Source organism: Bos mutus, chromosome 19, assembly GCF_027580195.1.
Source record: "Bos mutus isolate GX-2022 chromosome 19, NWIPB_WYAK_1.1, whole genome shotgun sequence".
Taxonomy (NCBI): Eukaryota; Metazoa; Chordata; class Mammalia; order Artiodactyla; family Bovidae; genus Bos; species Bos mutus.
In genome coordinates this window covers 51,325,308-51,345,994 of record NC_091635.1, presented here as the reverse complement: position 1 = coordinate 51,345,994, position 20,687 = coordinate 51,325,308, and the positions used below count along the sequence as shown (strand labels likewise).

General features: G+C 36.3%; 1 protein-coding gene across 5 annotated transcripts in view; it reads left to right on the top strand.

Moving 5' to 3' along the window:
- VMP1 (vacuole membrane protein 1) overlaps positions 1–20,687 on the top strand; it is a 126,070-nt gene that overhangs the window by 89,718 nt on the left and 15,665 nt on the right. For all 5 annotated transcript variants that reach the window (XM_005892288.2, XM_070390578.1, XM_070390577.1 and 2 more), the window contains 3 exons: positions 3,190–3,270; positions 7,122–7,238; positions 14,132–14,193. In XM_005892288.2, coding sequence (XP_005892350.1) covers positions 3,190–3,270; positions 7,122–7,238; positions 14,132–14,193 — 260 coding nt within the window. The remainder of the gene's footprint in view (positions 1–3,189; positions 3,271–7,121; positions 7,239–14,131; positions 14,194–20,687) is intronic.

Below are 20,687 nucleotides of genomic sequence, written 5' to 3'. Positions count from 1 at the left end.
GAAGTTGTTTAAAAATAAAAAATTTAAAACTACAGAGCAGCAAAGAAAAACTTATAACTGCATTTAATGTGTAGAACATTTTAGACGATTTAAAAATGATGTTTTTAATAAATATGTTAACAAAGCCTTTAAAGCGATACCAGTAAGTTTTGAATATGACTTTAAAAGTGAAGTAAGTTTAAAAGCAACAAAGTATAGTTATGTTTATGAGATCTAAACATGAGTTAATTTACCATTGTAAAATATTTCAGATTTGGTACAGATACTAGTATAATGCTTCTTTGAGTTTGTTTTCATTACTCTTGGCAAGGAAAAACAAAATTCTGCCTCGAGCTGTATACTCCTGCTGTTGGTTTCTTGTAATGAAAGTAACTGTGCAGACTTATTAGTTTAAATAAATGTTTATGGCTTATTTAACATATAAATGTAATTTTAATTCTGAGAATATTGTGAAAGACGTGGAAAATAAATTAATAGGAACTGAAAGTAGCATGGTCATTCTCTGTGTATGTGTGCGTGCGTGTGTGTGTGTGTAACACATAATAAGATTTGTGAAATCTGTTTTCAGTAGATGACTTTCAGACTTTTTAAAAAGCAAAGCTCCCTATTAAAAAGGCACTTAACTTATTTTCTTTGTGAGACATGCTAGCTAAAAGTTAATTTGAAAAAGAAGAAAGAGAGTAAAGAGAGCTTTCTATTTCACTGATTTGGGTAGAGTGAGTCTTTTCCTTCAAATAAAGATTCTTGAAGTGCTCTTAAGGATAATTGATGATGAGCACCCAGGAATCCAAAAGAACAGGGAGTCTTTTCCGTTGTTTTTGTCTAATTTCGGATGAGTAAAGAGATTATGTCAAGGGATAAAATAGCTTCTTACTTTCAAGGTGTTTTTTAAAACATGATTTCTTGAACTTATGAAGGCTTACATATTTGTATTATTTTGTATGTTAGCTGATCTGCATAATGTTAAATATTTTCTCCTCTATGTAACCAACTAATATAATCATACCTGTTTTCTAATTTAAATGTATGTATGTGTGTCTCTATAGTAGAAAAATAACAAAAGTTTAAAATAATGGCACTGTCATAGTCACTTGCTTTAAATAAATGCAAGAATCTAAAGCCTTGAAATTAAGATAAAGGGAAACAGGACAGCAAACCTTTCAAATTCAATGCTTTGTTGATCTTGTCTACACCATTTTACGCAAAAAATGAATTTTTTGTAACTTTATATATTGAGGATTGCATAAATTCTGTGGTAGAAAAATGTTCCTATATTAATCTGACTTGGAAGATAGCTTTATAAAAACTTTTGTTGTTTTTAAAATAAATTTGTATACTTTTTGTTTTCTTTGTTTTACTTTTTCTTCACAGGTGAATACCATCTTTCACTAAAGTAGATTTGCTCTGAAGATATCAAGAGCTGTAAAGAAAGACATTTTCCTGAATTTATATTTTTAATACTTGGGCTATAGTAATTAAAATTTTATAACTAATTTATAATCTAATAGTATTGTTTGGTATATGTAAAACTCAAAACATTTCTATTAATTATGGCCAGTTTTTATTTAGTGCTTATATGAATTTCAAATTTAGATATTTGTAAATTATGTAAGTTATTGAAAACAAATGGAAGTATAATTTGTTTTTAATGTTAATAGGAAAACTGATTTCATTATATATCCCTAAACAGTTTTTAAATCAATAAAATCAGTGTTTCACATTTAATGCAATAAATGTTAATTTTAAGAAAAATTAAATCTTCAGTTAGAAAAATTTTTTTAAATGCAAAGAACTCTTTGCTGTGGTAATTCAGTTGTTTAAAAATATTAAATCTGAAACAATTTATTTACTGAAATAGCCTAATCTGAAAAGAAAAATTCTGTCTTTGAAAATAAGTTGTAAAATTACAAAATTGTATTGTAGAATTTAATGATTTAACTTTGAGAGCCTGTATGTTTGATTACAAAGTATTTGTATTAACTGCTGATGTCTTTAAAAATATTGCTTTAATTGCTTTGACTTTCTCACCATCCTCAACAAGTAAGTAGGAGGAGGGTCTTCCCTTTTTTTGCGTGTGTAATTTCAGTATTCACTGTTGTGGTAATAGAACTGTTCAACATAATATTTTGGGTTAAAGTGGTTTTGGTGTATTTGTTTTTTTAAGTTGGAATCCACAAATGCTTTAAACCCTATTCCTGTTCTATGAAGGAACCTTCTATCGTTTATATTATGAATATTCTATACGATTATTGAGAAAAAAATAAATAGTTTCAGCATGCACATGCTAGAAGAAGAGTGTGGAATAAACTACCCAGCCAAATGTATATTTCAGTCTGGGAGATGACATGGTGAAATAAAAAGAGCACTGAGTTTAGAGTCTGAAGAATCTGCTCTACTTGCACCCCAGGATTACTGAAAGGCCTGAGCCTTTTCAGTAAAATGTTTGTGAAAACCATTTTTATTTCTAGCACAAACTTTGCAGTGTAGGACGTTATTTCTTTTGGGGGTAATGAATGCTAAGTTACTGCCACATAACTCTTTTTTCATCTCCTGGCTAGTAATCAGTAGAGGTGTCTTCATTTTCTGTCTTGGAAAATTCTTTGATTTCCTACCCTGCTATTAATCAGGGAGTAAGTCTTGTGAATTATTAAAGGAACGAGAAAGAGATAAGTAGTAAACTAGCATTTCCAAAAAAATGGGTTGGTTTATAACATTTTGTTCATCTCTAGATAATCCAAAGAGAACCAAAAAAATGCAGTAACAGTGTCTTGGCTTATTCTTGAAATGTATTATAAGTTTATATTTAAGGTTGTGTAGTTAATGTTTTACGAAGATTTTATTCACATGTTTTTCAGTGTAACCTGCTGTGATTTTTTTTAATATCATCTTATTAAATGAATCACTGCTTTCAGATTATTAGACATTTAATATTATAAACTGTAAAGAGCCATCTTTCCTTCTTCTACTTTTCATTAATTTTTTTTTTTTTAGTTAATTTTTATTGGAGTAAATTACACAGTTGTGTTAGGTTCTACTGCTCAGGAAAATGGATCAGCCATACATATGCATATCTACCCTTCTTTTGGAGGAACTGGGAGTTTGGGATTGACACGTATACACTATTGATACTGTGTATAAAATAGACAGCTGAGGGGATTATTAATGTTTTGATATCCTCCTTTTATATAGGATTTCGCCTCCCGGGCTAAACTGGCAGTTCAAAATCTAGTACAGAAGGTTGGATTTTTTGGAATTTTAGCCTGTGCTTCAGTAAGTAAATTGTATTTAAATGGTGGATTTATATTTTGATTCAATTTGTTTCTAAAGTGTATGAATTAAAAAAAGTTATCACTTTTAATGAGTATGTAATTTTATTAATCATCTTACTCATCAAATGAGCTGTTTTCTGTTGGTTAGGTTTCTATCTTATTTACTGACTTGTAAGCATTTCATCCTGCCATGATGACTTCACACCTAAATGGCTTGATTCAATAAGAAAAAAGAGACAAAATCCATCCTTCCCATAAAGAATATATAATGAAGTACATTTAAACAAATAACAATGACTTCATTCTTTTCAGAGTTATAGACAGGTACTCCTTTTCCAAAGCCTCAGGCATATAGTTATAAGGAAGAATTCATATAAAACCTCCTTAAGTGACTGTAATACCTAGCTTGGTAGTTGAAACATCTGTGGCAAGATTAAGGGCATCTGTGGCCACAGTGAACTAAGAAACTATTTGTGTCATACTATTTGTGTCTCACACAAGAAACTTAAAAATAAAAACAAAACTTAATGTCTCAAATTGCAAATTTGTGAAATTGACAATCCTTCTTGAGTTGATGTTTATCCTGGTCCTTTTCTAATATAATAGAAACAGTTATATTTGAAATGAAGCATTTTGATCTAAGTTTTCTTTGGTAGTTTGTACAAAATTCTTGATAGTTCAGTGGTAGATTTGGCCAGAATACTAGATGCACCTAGTTAATATGATAAAAGTTGCAACTGTAAGTAAAATTCAGAAGATTATTACCTGCTGGCACATAGTTTCTTTACCCATTATATATTAGAATATGAATATATCTGAGTAAACTCTTTCCCACCATAGCAAAGTACATACCCAAAAAGGGAAGACATTTGTTGCCAAAATTTACAGGAAATCAACCCTGAATATTCATTGGAAGGACTGTTGGTGAAGCTCCAATACTTTGGCCACCTGCTGCGAAGAGCCGAGTCACTGGAAAAGACCTTGATGCCGGGAAAGCTTGAAGGCAGAAGGAGAAGGGAGAGGCAGAGAACGAGATGGTTAGATAGCATCACTTACTCAGTGGACGTGAATTTGAGCAAACTCCAGGAGACAGTGGAGGAAACGCAAAGGAGCCTGGCACGCCACCTCTGTGGGGTCACAGAGAACCAGGCATGATACAACTGAAGAGCAGCAGCAAGCGATCAACATTCTAGAGATAGTCTAAAATGTACACGTGCCTCTAGTACTGTCTTTTAACCCTGGCAGTACTTGAAATTTTCATCATCTAACTTTTCTTTTTATTGGAGAAGCTCTTTATCATAATATTGACAAATATTGAGCAGTGTATAGGTATGTTGTAGTGTGATGCAGTGAGATGAGAACTGGTTTTGGAGTCAGGCTTACTTAGGTTCTTAAACCAGATTTTCCTCTTAGCTATGTAATTTCAGTCAGTTTACTCTCTTTGAGCCCTAGTCTTCTAATTTTGGGACTTCCCTGATAGCTCAGTTGGTAAAGAATCCACCTGTAATGCAGGAGACCTCAGTTCGATTCCTGGGTTGGGAAGATCCGCTAGAGAAGGGATAGGCTACCCACTCCAGTATTCTTGGGCTTCCCTTGTGGCTCAGCTGGTAAAGAATCCGCCTGCAATGCGGGAGACCTGGGCTTGATCCAAAGGGGGTCTTCCCCTGGGTTGGGAAGATCCCCTGGAGAAGGGAAAGGCTACCCACTCCAGTGTTCTGGCCTGGAGAATTCCGTGGGGTCGCAAAGAGTCAGACATGACTAAGCGACTTTCACATTTCTAAGTTTTAAAATAGAGCATCAAGACACTCATTACTGATATGAGGATTTAGTCAGTTCAGTCACTCAGTTGTGTCCAACTCTTTGCGACACCATGAGGATTTAAGATAATATATGTGAATTGTCACAGTGCCCATCCATTTTTTACTGTTATTCATCAGCTTTGAATCAACCCCTGAGTGCTTGGACAAAGAAGTGAAAGCTGTATTTCCTTTTCTCAAGGATCCTGAAATCTAGTGAGGGAGACGGTGCTAAGTGAAAGGTACTGTGGAAACCCAGCAGTATAGGATTAAGCTGAGAGGCCTAAACGGTGATAATGTCCTTAGTTTAGAAGCTAAGAGAATAGTGTGGGAGCCATGCTGTTTGGGTTGAAAGCCTGCTCTGCCGCCACTGATAATGAACAAATTGCTTGACCTGTCTGTCTCACTTTTCTTATCTATAAAATGGATGTCATATCATATAACATTGTTTTGGAAATTGAGTTGATGTAAAAATCCTAGAAAAGCACATAACAATTCAGTAAGAGTTAGCTTTCCTCATTCCTGGGGAAAATACAAGTATCTTTGGTTTATTGAAGCAAAAAATATTTATTCTTTGGCATTCACCTATGCCTTTGTCTTCCCTGCTAAAATTCCACTTTCTATGCTAGCCAGTCTTCTTTATTTTTGACTAGGAAGAGTCAATTTTTAACATAAATTAATAGATCTGACCCTCTAGGAAATTAATATATATATTAAAGTATTAAAAGTATATATACTTTATTTAAGGTGAGGTAAGTAAAGAGTAAGGTAAGGAGAAGTTTATTAATTAGTAATTTTTTTGTTAACATTTAAACTAAGATAAACAAAGCTAGCTGAGGGAAAATCTCAAAGGTACATAATAGTTCTTTTTATTCTAATCTTCCTTTCTGTGTATTAGGTTAACAGTTGAAAAAAAGTAAATAACATGCCTTTGTAAAAACAAACAGTGACTATTCTCTTCTGAGAGTATCCAACATACAACTTCTAATTTTTATCCACTCTGATTTGCATATCTTGTATACTTTAATTTCCATTTCAGTTTGAGGTAGAGCCTGATAATAAAGGGAATCTATTAAAATTTTAAATCATAGAGTTGTGAGAGTCATATGAGGAAATAAAAGAAATGACGGTTGTAAGGATGTGGAAGTGATACAATTATTAAATGGTTGTAAGACATGAAATTACAGAAAGCATTTAAATTTGGATAAGAAAAATTATATTATTGAATTTGAGTATTATTAATAAAAGAATACTTGAATTCTGAGTTAGTTATGGCATTGTTTTTAAAAGAACATACGTGACAAATATCTTTTAAACAACTGGGCTTTTCTTTGGAAGTACAAACATGATGGAAGTACAAACATGAAATTATATAAATTAATTAGCTTATAAATGGTTCCACCAACAGACTCAAGGACAAGAGTACTTCTTTGGCAGAAGAATGGATGAAGTACTCAAAAACAGCTTGTGGTTTCTTTGCATTTTTGCATGAAATTGTCTTTTAGCATTCTTGAAATGTGGGAATATTCAGGAAAAGTATTTGTTGTGAATCACTTCTTTGTCTGGGACTGAGTATTCACAACATCTGTATCTGTGCTCTTGTGTTTCCACACTTGATTTTTTCCTAGAATAAATCACATGGCCCTGTGGCCTTGGACGGTCATAAAGTAAAATACAAATAATTAATTTTTTTATGTTGAAAAATGAAAGCACATCCCACCTGTAAATTTATTTGTGAATTTACAAGAACGTTTTCTATAGGGTAGAGCACTTTCCAGATAATCTTATTTCAAGCCAAAGATTTTAGGACCCTAATAACTACTGAAATAATCTTGAGGCTTTTTCTTCATTTATACCTCACTGCTGTCAAATGGTCAAGTATCTACCGAATGGGATTAAATTCCAGACAGTCTAGCACTGATCAGGGAATCCATACCTGTCTTTGCAGTGGTAGACAAGGATTAATGCATAATTCCACACACCTATAGGTAGTAAAATTAAACTGTTTTTTGGATTATATATGGATGTTTCATTTTATTTTTTCTTTTTTGAATAGATTCCAAATCCTTTGTTTGATCTGGCTGGAATAACATGTGGACACTTTCTTGTACCTTTTTGGACTTTCTTTGGTGCAACCCTGATTGGAAAAGCAATAATTAAAATGCATATCCAGGTAATTATACCCTTTGACTCCCTGCTCAATGATGATGAACCCATTAAAAGGCACTGAAAACATATTCCCCTTGCTCTTTCCAAGACAAATTGTTAGGATTTTGAGTTCTGCTCCTTAGTGGATTGGTATTCAGACACAGAACATCACTGAAGATTACTGGGGGCAGTTTTCCCTTCTTCTGTTGGAAAATTATTCCTCCTTGTTTTCTTTCTTTCCTTCTTTTGTCCCTTCCTTTCTCTCTATCGTTATTTCACTTTTGCCTTCTGAAACTTTTAATCCAAGACTTTTACCAAACAAAAACTGATCATGAGCTGAGGAAGTATTCTCTTTCATTAATTCTACTTTTCTTTCACATATTCTATATATAACACTTCCTCTCAAGGCACCGATATCCTTTACAAAATACCAGCCAGGTGTTAGTGTGGAGAATGGAGAAGAAAGTGGGCCCTGAGGAGGCGAAGAGATGCGGGTTTTGGTTAGAGAAGTGAGAATCTGCTAGTCTCAAAGCCACTCTTCACATAATCTTTAGGATAAGGATGTGGGGGAGGTGTGGGGTTGGAGGCAGTGTGAGTTGTGTGTGTGTACTAGAGCAGAGAAAAGAGACCAAGGACTTAAATGAGAGGAAATGAATATATGCTTCTAAGACTTTGATATGAGTTGATAGGAGTAGTATAAAAGGCAAATCCTACTGGAATAAAATAGAGTTAACATGCAAAAGATTGTCTTAATTAATGAGGCTTGCAAGGAAGCATTCACCAGAGGAAAGGCAAAAACAGTGAGTAATGTCTTCAACCCTGGTCTGATTCCATAATAATTGAAAGGACGTCTATCCCCCAAGTTTCTACTCACCACCTCTCTACCTCCAGTTCTTAGAAGAATAAAAAGGAAGACTTGAGGGACTTCGCTGGTGGTCCAATGGTTAAGAACCCGCCTGGCCATGCAGGGGGAGCAGGTTCAGTCCCCAGTCAGGGGCCAAGGGAGCCTACACACTGCAGCTAGAGAGTTTGTGCACCACTAAGAAGATCCCACGTGCCAAGCTAAGACCCGAGGCAGCCAGATAGATAAATAAGTTTGTTTTTTTTTTTAAAGGAAAACTTTAGCTGCTTCTGCCTGCCCAGTTTCTAATATTAGATTTTGGTGTTTAGGATGAGTTTATTGAGCTTGTCTTCTAATCCTGCCATGATAATCACTTGAAATTTCAAGACTTTATTGTTATTCTCCTTCAAGGAATATAGTTTCTCCTACTTATATTAAGTAAGTGTGTTGTTCAGGACGATGGGTTTTTAAATACTGGAATGCTAGTTATTTGGTAAAGATTTAAAACACTGTAATAGGATTTTTCTAATAATAAAATCATTTCACTTTTTGAAGTCCTTTGAGAGTGTTAATACTTAAGGAACAATAACAGGTTCTTTTCATTCCCTTTATAATAGCAACTTCTCTAGGAATCCATAAACTTTATATATTCTGCTTTATGAATTATACTGACTTTCTATAAAATACAGTAAAATATATTATGCTAAAAGTACCCTATAGTTATAGAGTTTTTAACATTCTCAGTTTTTTTTCAAGTTATGATAATAATGCTTAATTTTTTAATTTAGTGCTTCACACTCTAAAGTACTTAATGTATGCCATCTGATTTAATTCTTATAATCCTGGGATAGAGAAATTACTACTCCCATTTTGTAATTATCAAACTTAGAGAAGGAAGTAGGTGCCTAAAAGAGTAAGTAACAGCTGGAATTTGAACCTGAGTCTTTCGGCTTCAACTTCATTGTTCTTTCCACTCTTTTGCATTGCCTTACTGTAATTTATTTATATGATCTCAAAAACTGAAATGTTTAAGGCCTGTTATTTGTCAGGATCTATGCCAAGCAGTTTGCATTGGTTATCTCAGAACAATCCTGTGATGTGGTTATTATCCACATTTCATAGATCGGAGGGCCTAGAATTCAAACCAAACTCTAAAGTCAAAGCTCATTCATTCCCTGTATCTGTGTGGAAGCAAAGAAAGAAGGCTAAAATCCATCTGTGTTTCTGAAAGGAAAAAAATCTGAGTTCCTTCACTAAACTGAGACCACGGGATATGTTTGTTGTGTTCCGTTGTATCAGAGAGACATACTTTCTAAAGGCATGTCACTTGATGTGCATCCAGATGTAGCTCAGGGCCACAAACATTTCTCATTCCTTGGGTAAGCAGTATTAGTGAGTAATATAAACATTACAAGTATTTCTAAAACAATAGGGCAGACACACTACACACAGACTTTTCTGTAATTTGATAGTAACCTCTTCTGGTCCTCTTCTCTTTTTTCCTCAGTTTAAACTAGACAACTTCCCTTGATATATGTTGTTACTTTTATTTATATCTTGCTGTCTGTTAAACATCCCCTAAAAGAAATCAACCCACCTAATAATGTTAATTAAGGATTTCTCTTTCTACTGGACAAGTTCAATTCCTGTGCCTGTATACAGTCCCTTAGAAATATTTCTGTTCTCCTAAATGATGAAGAAAGGAAGAAGTCAACATGCTTATATAATATTTCATGTACCATATAATTTACTTACCATGTGTATTCTTTATTGCCTCTCAACTTTCTCCCTACCACCAAATGCACACATACTGAAATATAAGCTCCGTGAGGACAGTTTTTGTTTCTTGGCTCTCCAAGGTATTCTAGTGCCTAGAATAGCATCTGGCATGTAGTTAGCACTCAGTAAATATTTAATATATGATTCAGCCTGTGATTCTTCTTTCCAGAATCTGGAGGAATCTTCTTTTGCAGATGTATAGTTTCTTCTTTGTTCTGTTGGTGCCATTAGTTCCCTACACTCATATCTTTTTTTTTTCCTACTCTACCCTTATTTTCTTTGTACACATGGTTGATTGGGCTCTTTGAAGATCTGTGCCTTTTTTTTATTATTTGGTAGAATCCCCATTCAGATGATTCTGAGACATATGTTCTTAAATGTTCTGAGACATATGTTCTTAAGTATCTTGCCCAGCACAGTGAATTTTCAAACTGTTATATATAAAAAGAAAGTCTTGTTTTGTTTTTAAGAAATGAAATCGTGCAATTATCCTGGCATTGGCTTATTTTGAATGTTAGGAAATGATGGTAGGGAAAACATGTGGTATAGTCACTGAGAGGCAAATCATTAGCTCTGTTTTTTAGTAAAAGATCTATAGCTCTGAGTAACTGGCTTTTAGTATGGATACTTAGAAGAGTCCTATATATTAATGCTTTTCTCATAAATGATCTATACTAATTGTCTTATTAGCTTCATAATCTTCATACACCATTCGTGTAGGATTGTTTATAAATCATCATCCATCTTGTAACTGTTTGATATCTATATGTGCTTACTTTTTTCATAAGATAAGAAATATCTTTTTCACATTAATAGATACCTAAGTGAAGTGAAAGTTGCTCAGTTGTGTGCGACTCTTTGTGACCCTTGGACTATATAGTCCGGAATTCTCCAGACCAGAATACTGGAGTGGGTAGCTCTTCCCTTCTCTAGGGGATCTTCCTAACCCAGGGATCAAACCCAGGTCTGCTACATTGCAGGAGGATTCTTTACCAATTGAGCCACCAGAGAAACCCAATAGATACCAGTAGATACCTACTGCTACTGCTAAGTCACTTCAGTCATGTCTAACTCTGTGCAACCCCATAGGCGGCAGCCCACCAGGCTCCCGCATCCCTGGGATTCTCCAGGCAGGAACACTGGAGTGGGTTGCCATTTCCTTCTCCAATGCGTGAAAGTGAAAAGTGGAAGTGAAGTAGCTCAGTCATGTCTGACTTTTCTCGACCCTATGGACTGCAGCCTACCAGGCTCCCCTGCCCATGGGATTCTCTAGGCAAGAGTACTGGAGTGGGGTGCCATTGCCTTCTCTGATAGATACCTAAACAAATACCAAAAAGGACTATGATAAACTTATTTTTCTAGCCTTATTTCTTTCTCACATGTCCAACTGTGCAACTGTCAGTGTCTTTGTTAAGCCTAGGACATTGATTAAGAAAATATCATTGCCTGATTAATCTTCTACTGAAATAACAAGCTTTAGTCTGAATTAACCACTTTGGTGAGATGCGCAGTGGATGGCTAACACGATGTTATTTAATTTCACTTCCCTCCCATTTAGTCGTATAGGCTATAGTTATTATTTAATGCACAGTAACAAAGCACTGGAGAGTTTGTTTTTAGGAATTAAAAGAATTTAGAATTACTCATATTTATTCAGAGAATTGGACTTTCCAGGTGATTCAGTGGTAGAGAACCCACCTGCCAATGCAGGAGATGTGGGTTTGATCTCTGGCTCAGGAAGATCCCCTGGAGAAGGAAATGGCAACCTACTCTAGTAGTCCTACCTGGGATATCCCATGGACAGAGCAGCCTGGCCGGCTACAGTTCATGGGGTAGCAAAAGAGTCAGACATCACTTAGTGACTAACCTCAACAACAATTCAGAGAATTATTATCAGTCCTTTAAAGCTAAATTTTAATATCATTTTCAGAATCTCAAATTAGTTGTACTTATGTGACCTTTTCTTTCTTTCTGTGAACTTCTGTAATACACTGTTTTTACTGCTGAGGCCTTTACAGTTTATCCTTATACGTATTATTTTTTGTACTTAATCGTCTTTATACTATACATCGGAAAACTCGTAAATTTCTTCAGCATATTAAAGAAGTATTCTTCCCATCTTTGTGTTCCATAAAAGTCTTATTAATGCTTACATTATCCATAGTAAGTACTTTTAGTAATATATGCTGAGTTGAAAATACTTGCTACCTGTAAGCCTAAAGGCATCTTTATGAGTTAAGTAAGGAATCAGTATCTTAATTAATGAAGAATACCTTAGTAACACCAAACAGAAAATTCCCCAGATCTGATAAAGATTCCCCAAAACTTGTTGATATCTTTGCTTGTACCCTCAGCCTGAAAATCCAAGCTTATTCAGGATCTGAGAATGAAACTTTTCAGTGATACTTTTTTAAAAACAATTGGCATATAATTGCTTTACAGTGTTTTGTTAGTTTCTGGTGTACAGCAGTGAGAATCAGCCTTAAGAATACAGGTATCCCCTCCCTCTTGAGCCTCCTTCCCACCCACCTCCCTGCCCCACTCCTCTAGGTCGTCACAGAGCGTAGAGCCGAGCTCGCTGTGCTGTGCAGCAGCCTCCCCCTAGCTATCTGTGTTACACGCGGTAGTGTGTACACGTCAGTGCTACTCTCCCAGTTCATCCCGCCCGTTCCTGTCTCTTCTCTACATCTGTCTCTATTACCGCGCTGCAGATATGTTCATCAGTACCATTTTTCTGGATACCATAGATGTGCATTAACATACTGTATTTGTTGGCTGAGTAATAATCCATCGTACATATGTACCACATCCTCTTTATCCATTCATCTGTTGATGGACATTTAGGTTGATTCCGTGTCCTGGCTGTTGTAAATAGTGCTGCAGTGAGCACTGGGCTACATGTGTCTCTTTGAATTATGGTTTTCTCAGTTTATATGCCCTGTAGTGGGATTACTGGGTCATTTGGTAGTTTTTAGTTTTTTAAGAAACCTCTATACTGTTCTCCATAGTGATTGTATTAATTTACATTTCCACCAATAGTGCAAGAGGGTTCCCTTTTCTCTACATCCTCTCCAGCATTTATTGTTTGTAGATTTTTTCTGACGGTGGCCATTGTGACAGGTGTGAAGTGATACCTCATTGTAGTTCGATTTGCATTTCTCTAATAATGAGCTGTGTTGAGCATCTTTTCAGGTATTTGTTGGTCATCTGTATGTCTTCTTTGGAGAAATGTTTGTTTAGGTCTCCCGCCCATTTTTTTATTGGGTTGTTTGTGGTTTTGATATTGAGCTGCATAAGCTTGTATATTTTGGAGGTTAATCCTTTGTCAGTTGCTTCCTTTGCAAATATTTTCTCCCATTCTGAGAGTTGTCCTTTCGTCTTGTTTATGGTTTCCTTTGCTGTGCAAGAGCTTTTTAGGTTCAATTAGGTCCCATTTGTTTAATTTTGTTTTCATTACCGTAGGAGGTCAAGAAGGATCTTGCTGCCATTTATGTCAGAGTGTTCTGCCTGTTTTCCTCTAAGAGTTTTAGTATCTGGCCTTACATTTAGCTCTTTAATCCACTTTTAGTTTTTTTTTTGAATGGTATTAGGGAGTGTTCTAATTTCATCCTTTACCTGTAGCTGTCCAGTCTTCCCAGCACTGTTTATTGAAGAAGCTCTGTTGTCCATTGTATATTCTTTCTTCTTTTTTAAGGACAAGGTGACCTTGTGTGAGGTCTATCTCTGGTCTTCCTGTCCTCTTCCATTGATCTGTATTTCTGTTTTTGTCGCAGTACCATACCATCTTGATTACTGTATCTTTGCAGTGTAGTCTGAAGTCAGGGAGCTTGATTTGTCTAGCTCTTTTTCTTTCTCAAGATTGCTTTGACTATTCAAATTCTTTTGTAAAAACTGTCCATAAAGGATATGGAAGATCCTCTGGATTAGATTTAGCCCAGACACCTGTCATCAAACTGATCAACTTTAATTTCAGTGATGGAGGCCATACGGGAACCCATGACCTCAGTTGTATACTCCATTCTAAAACACGTAGAACATGTGGATCATGCACCCAGCCTTGGGTTTCGTGACTCATATTTTTCCCTCAGACATGGTCGTGTATCCTGGCAAGATGAGAACTGTGCTTAAGGAAAAACATCTTTCAAATACAAAGTAGGTAGCATTTGTCAGATGGTGTTTGGTTTTGTTTTTTAAGAGCTTTTTAAATTGCAGTTAGCACTGTTGTCAGAATTGTGAGTTTATATCAGTTTTTTTGATAATAAGAGAAATCTTTATTTTGACTGGCATTTTCTTTACAGAAACTCTTCGTGATCGTAGCATTCAGCAAACATATAGTGGAGCAGATGGTGGCTTTCATTGGGTGAGTAACCTTTAAGGGCTAATGCTCTCATCATGGTTTGAATGAGAGGACAGGTGTGAAAAGGAATTCTTGTATACAGTTTTTGTGATAGCTCTTTATTCTTGGAGTAGGAAAAATATTTTGCCCCATTATTAGTTAAATTGAAGATAAACCTCTTACAGTAGGGAGTGATGAAGCTCAGATTATCCTTGTTTAATTCTGAGCCAAACATGTATCAAGTCATATAATTCTTGATTTAAAAGAAGCTTTGCAGTTTGAGACTTGCCTCTCCAAAGAAATACAAAATTCTCTTTAGTACAAGACATGTGTATATCGTTAAGAGTTTAACGGTGCTTTGGTACAATGCTATGACTTTCAGCCAAAATTGGATGCCAGATACACAGTTGTATTTCATTTGTATATAATCCTACATAAAATATTAACATTTCATTAAGTAAGGCTTGATAAGATACCAAAATATGTGTTATGAATCTATTACTTCATTAGAAAAAAATTAGGCCGTTTTAAAAGGCTATCCGAAGCTTTTATTTGTATGTCTAAATGAGTAACAGCAGTTTTAACATATGCTTTAAATGACAGTGTCACAAACTTTTGGACTTGACTTTGATAAAACAGTATGGAAAGGACTGTTTGGTTAATCAAATTAATGTCAACTTGAATGTGAATCCTGCCAGATAGTAAATGAGCCCTTTTTTTTCAGTATATGATTTTTTTTTTAATTCAGTGTTTGTGAGTGAGAGGTTTTCTTTTCATTTAATAGCATAAATGTCCTATGGTGGGTTAGTGGGAAAGTGTTAAATTGTGTTTAAAATGTGTAAATTGAAGTGTTCTTTATGTAGTTTAACACAAATCTTTATCCTAAAACCTTTTATTAAAAAAAACTTTTATGAAAAATTTTGCTCTTGAAAACTTGCCACTTGATAGTGAGTTCACAAATACTAGTTTTATTATTCTTTGGACCGTTGATTGTATATTACTTACTCTTTTCTGTGTATGGTATGTTCTATGATAAAAGAGTTCTTAAAATTTTCTGCTTAGGTATTAATATAGCAATTGAGGAAAAACATATTCTTGAGAATATACTCAGTGGAGTCAACCATTGATTTTACAACCTACTCTTCTGATTAGGAATATAGATTATGTTTCGTAAATTAAATTTTAATTACTCCAGTTTTTTGTTGCCTGAATTCTTACTTATAAAGTGGTTTTTAAGTCACAATATGTCACATTCAAAAAGAAAGAAGGAATATTCTTGTCCCTTTTTTGAAATATGAAGGTGACATTTCATCCTTTTAGATTATTGTGCCACCTTGAGAGAATTCTGAAGAACGTACAGGACTACCACACCAACCCACACGCAGGAACGACTGTGCATGCAGCACAGAACATTCATTCTTTCTCCTCTTTTCATACTGAACATTTATAGAAGGAACTTTTCCAGCTACTTCTACATCCTCACCACTAGTACCTTGTGTTTCCCCACCCTTTAGAGTTTCTAAGAAGTTACGTTAGCTACCTATCTCAAACACACACAGCCAGTTTCATTTCCTTCCAGTCTATCTGCCATACTGCAGTTAGTAACCTTTTAAAAATCATGTCTGACCTTGTCACCACCACTGTCTTCACTCCCTGGTTCTTCCTTTTCTTGAAAGCCTTCATTTTTTTTCCCCTTCATTTTTTTCAAAAAAATTTTTAGTTGAAGTATAGTTGATTGACATTGTATTTTCCATTATGGTTTATCACAGGATATTCATATAGTTCCTTGTTGTTTTTCCCCTTCATTCTTAAGGTAAAGCTAAAACTCCTTACCATGGTCTCTGTAGCCCTGAATGATCTGTCCCCTGTAATTTTCTCTGCTTGAGTCTCCCACAACTGGTCTTTGCTCGTGTTTTTCCCTTTGACCTGCTCAGGGTTTCTCAACCTTGACACTATTGACATGTTAGGCCAGATAATTTTTTGTTGTTGGGGACTGCCCTGCGCATTGTAAGGTATTTAGCTGCACCCTTGTCCTCTACTCACTACATGCCACTAGTATCTCCCAGTTGTGACAATCAAAAATGTCCCCAGACATTGTCACATGTTCCCTGACAAGTAGTAAACTGCTGCTGTCACCACCAATCCCTCTGAGAACTACTCGCCCAGATAATATCCTTTAGACTTCAGCTATTATCTTCACAAAAGCATCTTCCTTGACTGGGTCACAATTACCCTTTTTCCTAGGGGCCTCTTAGCAGTATGTAGTGCATGCACTGACAGTTGCGTTTTTACATTCATGTTTGAAGGGTGTATGGTTACTGTCCTTTTGCAACTACCCTGTAAGCTTCTTAATGGCCGAGGCCATGCTTATTTTTGTCTGCTGTTGTGTCCACAGCACCTGGCATCTTGATTGACACATAACAGGTTCTTGATAAATATCTGGTGAATAAATGAACACGTGGTGTCCAAATAAAGATCTGGCCAGTAGGAATTATCAAATGATTTGTATAGCCCAGATTCTTCTGTTTCCCCAGCCTTTAGAGTTTCTAAGAAGTTACATTACTTATCTATAATAAATAGCAATATGAGATTTCCCTGGGGACCTAGTGGTTAAGACTGTACTTCCAATGCAGGGGGCACAGATTTGATCCCTGGTCAGGGAACTAAGATCCCATTAAGTGTAGTCAAAAAATAAAGTTACAGTAAATAGCCATAAAAGTATTTTTAAGCTAGACCAACATACTAAAGTAACAATTTCTTATTCCTTATATTTTTCAAAATCAGTAGTCCCTTCCCTTGACTGTCTCCTCTAGCACAGCCCCTAAAAAATAATAATAATTCCAGTGATTCCTCTTAAAGATGATTTTACATAAAGTTATTCTGAGATATTCAAGACCTACTGGAATGGGTGGTAGTTTGGTTTGGTTTTGCGTGTATCATATTTTAAAAACTATTTGCAGGACACATGTTGGAATGTCCTGATATCATCATTTCCCCCCCCAGCACTATCTACAGGGATTATCCATCAACTTGTTTTCCAGATAAAATATTAAGTAGTATAAACAATTAGACCTAGCAGTATAATAATTCTTTATTACCAGATGCTAATGGGTATCTTTTCCATGGGGATGGTCTTTATCAGAGCTAGTCCCTTAAATCTATTTCTCACTTCCACTGTATAATCATAAGGGATTTGATTTAGGTCATACCTGAGTGGTCTAATGGTTTTCCCTACTTTCTTCAATCTAAGTCGAAATTTGGCAATAAAGAGTTCATGATCTGAGCCACAGTCGCTCCCAGTCTTGTTTTTGCTGACTGTATAGAGCATCTCCATCGTTGGCTTCAAAGAATATAATCAATCTGATTTTGGTGTTGACCATCTGGTGATGTGCATGTGTAGAGTCTTCTCTTGTGTTGTTGGAAGAGAGTGTTTGCTATGACCAGCGCATTCTCTTGGCAAAACTCTATTAGCTTTTGCCCTGCTTCAAATTCTGAAAGAGATGGGACTACCAGACCACCTGACCTGCCTCTTGAGAAACCTATATGCAGGTCAGGAAGCAACAGTTAGAACTGGACATGGAACAACAGACTGGTTCCAAATAGGAAAAGGAGTATGTCAAGACTGTATATTGTCACCCTGCTTATTTAACTTATATGCAGAGTACATCATGAGAAATGCTGGTCTGGAAGAAGCATGAGCTGGAATGAAGATTGCCAGGAGAAATATCAATAACCTCAGATATGCAGATGGCACCACCGTTATGGCAGAAAGTGAAGAGGAACTAAAAAGCCTCTTGATGAAAGTGAAAGAGGAGAGTGAAAAAGTTGGCTTAAAGCTCAACATTCAGAAAACTAAGATCATGGCATCTGGTCCCATCACTTCATGGGAAAGGGATGGGGAAACAGTGGAAACAGTGTCAGACTTTATTTTTCTGGGCTCCAAAATCATTGCAGATGGTGATTGCAGCCATGAAATTAAAAGACGCTTACTCCTTGAAAGGGAAGTTATGACCAACCTAGATAGCATATTAAAAAGCAGAGATATTACTTTGCCAACAAATGTCCGTCTAGTCAAGGGTATGGTTTTTCCAGTGGTCATGTATGGATGTGAGAGCTGGACTGTGAAGAAAGCTGAGCGCCAAAGAATTGATGTTTTTGAACTGTGGTGGTGGAGAACACTCTTGAGAATCCCTTGGACTGCAAGGAGATCCAACCAGACCATCCTAAAGGAGACCAGTCCTGGGTGTTCATTGGAAGGACTGACGCTGAGGCTGATACTCCAGTACTTTGGCCACCTCATGCGAAGAGTTGACTCACTGCTGCTGGGAGGAATTGAGGGCAGGAGGAGAAGGGGACAACAGAGGATGAGATGGCTGGATGGCATCACCGACTCAATGCACATTAGTTTGGGTGAACTCCGGGAGTTGGTGATGGACAGGGAGGCCTGGCGTGCTGCGATTCATGGGGTCTCAAAGAGTCGGACTGAGTGACTGAACTGAACTGAACTGAATGGATATCTTTATCATCTTTGTAATAACTTTTATCTTTTAATTGAATTCTCCAGTTAAGCTTGACATGGTTTGTTTTCCTATATTTTGAAGTAGGAAATGCTATACAAGGGTTCAGGTGATAATTAATAAATAATATCCCCAAGCCTCGACTGAAAATTAACTTAAACCAGGAGAATGAATTTTTAGTAGACCTAAATCTCTTATTTTATATCATAATAAATAGCTTAGCAGTTTATTTCAGAAAAGGAAAGGAGACAAATAAAATAATTAATTAAAAAAAAAGGAAAGGAGAACAGCTAAATTGATTCCATAGATTCATTGAACTGAACTGAAAATACTGCATGTAATATGCCATAGAAATATTCTCCTTTCTTAGCTCTCCCTCTTGACACTGTTAATATGATAATTGTGTGTGTGTGTGTGTTTGTGTATGGCAAATCATCAAACTAAACTAGTAAAATTTGGAATATAGCACTTTGAAGGATATTTAAAACTTCAGTTCAGTTCAGTCACTCAGTTGTGTACAACTCTTTGCAACCCCGTAGACTGCAGCACGCCAGGCCTCCCTGTCCATCATCCACTCCCAGAGCTTGTTCAAACTCATGTCCCTTTTTCCATTTCTTTTTCTTGGGGATGGCCTTGATCACTGCCTCCTGTACAATGTCACAAATGTCTGTCCATAGCTCTTCAGGCACTCTATCAGATCTAATCCTTTGAATCTATTTGTCACTTGCACTGTGTAATCGTAAGGGATTTGATTTAGGTCATACCTGAATGGTCTAGTGGTTTCCCCCACTTTCTTCAATTTAAGTCTGAATTTGGCAATAAGGAGTTCATGATCTGAGCCACAGTCAGCTCCCAGTCTTGTTTTTGCTGACTGTATAGAGCTTCTCCTTCTTTGGCTGCAAAGAATATAATCAATCTGATTTCGGTGTTGACTATCTGGTGGTGATGTCCATGTGTAGAGTCTTCTCTTGTGTTGTTGGAAGAGGGTGTTTGCTATGACCAGTGCGTTCACTTGGCAAAACTCTATTAGCCTTTGCCCTGCTTCATTCCGTATTCCAAGGCCAAATTTCCCTGTTATTCCAGTTATTTCTTGACTTCCTGCTTTTGCATTCCAGTCCCCTATAATGAAAAGGACATCTTTTTTGGGTATTAGTTCTAGAAGGTCTTATAGGTCTTCAAAGAACCATTCAACTTCAGCTTCTTCAGCATTACTGGTCAGGGCATAGACTTGGATTACTGTGATATTGAATGCTTTGCCTTGGAAACAAACAGAGATCATTCTGTCATTTTTGAGATTGCATCCAAGTACTGCATTTCGGACTCTTTTGTTGACTACGACTACATTTATTCTAAGGGATTCTTGTCCACAGTAGTAGATATAATGGTCATCTGAGTTAAATTCACCCATTCCAGTCCATTTTAGTTCTCTGATTTGTAAAATTTCGACATTCACTCTTGCCATCACCTGTTTGACCACTTCCAATATGCCTTGATTCAGGGACCTATGCAATATTGCTCTTTACGGCATCAGATTTTACTTCCATCACCATCACCAGTCACATCCACAACTGGGTGTTATTTTTGTTTTGGTTCCATCTCTTCATTCTTTCTGGAGTTATTTCTCCACTGATCTCCAGTAGCATATTGGGCACCTACTGACCTGGGGAGTTCATTTTTCAGTGTCCTATCTTTTTGCCTTTTCATACTTTTAATGGGGTTCTCAAGGCAAGAATATTGAAGTGGTTTGCCATTCCCTTCTCCAATGGACCATGTTTTGAACCATATTTAAAACTGTTAAGTTACTTCAGTCGTGTCCGACTCTGTGCGACCCCATAGACAGCAGCCTACCAGGCTCCCCCGTCCCTGGGCTTCTCCAGGCAAGAACACTGGAGTGGGTTGCCATTTCCTTCTCCAATGCATGAAAGTGAAAAGTGAAAGTGAAGTCGCTCAGTTGTGTCTGACTCCTAGCAACCCCATGGACTGCAGCCTACCAGGCTCCTC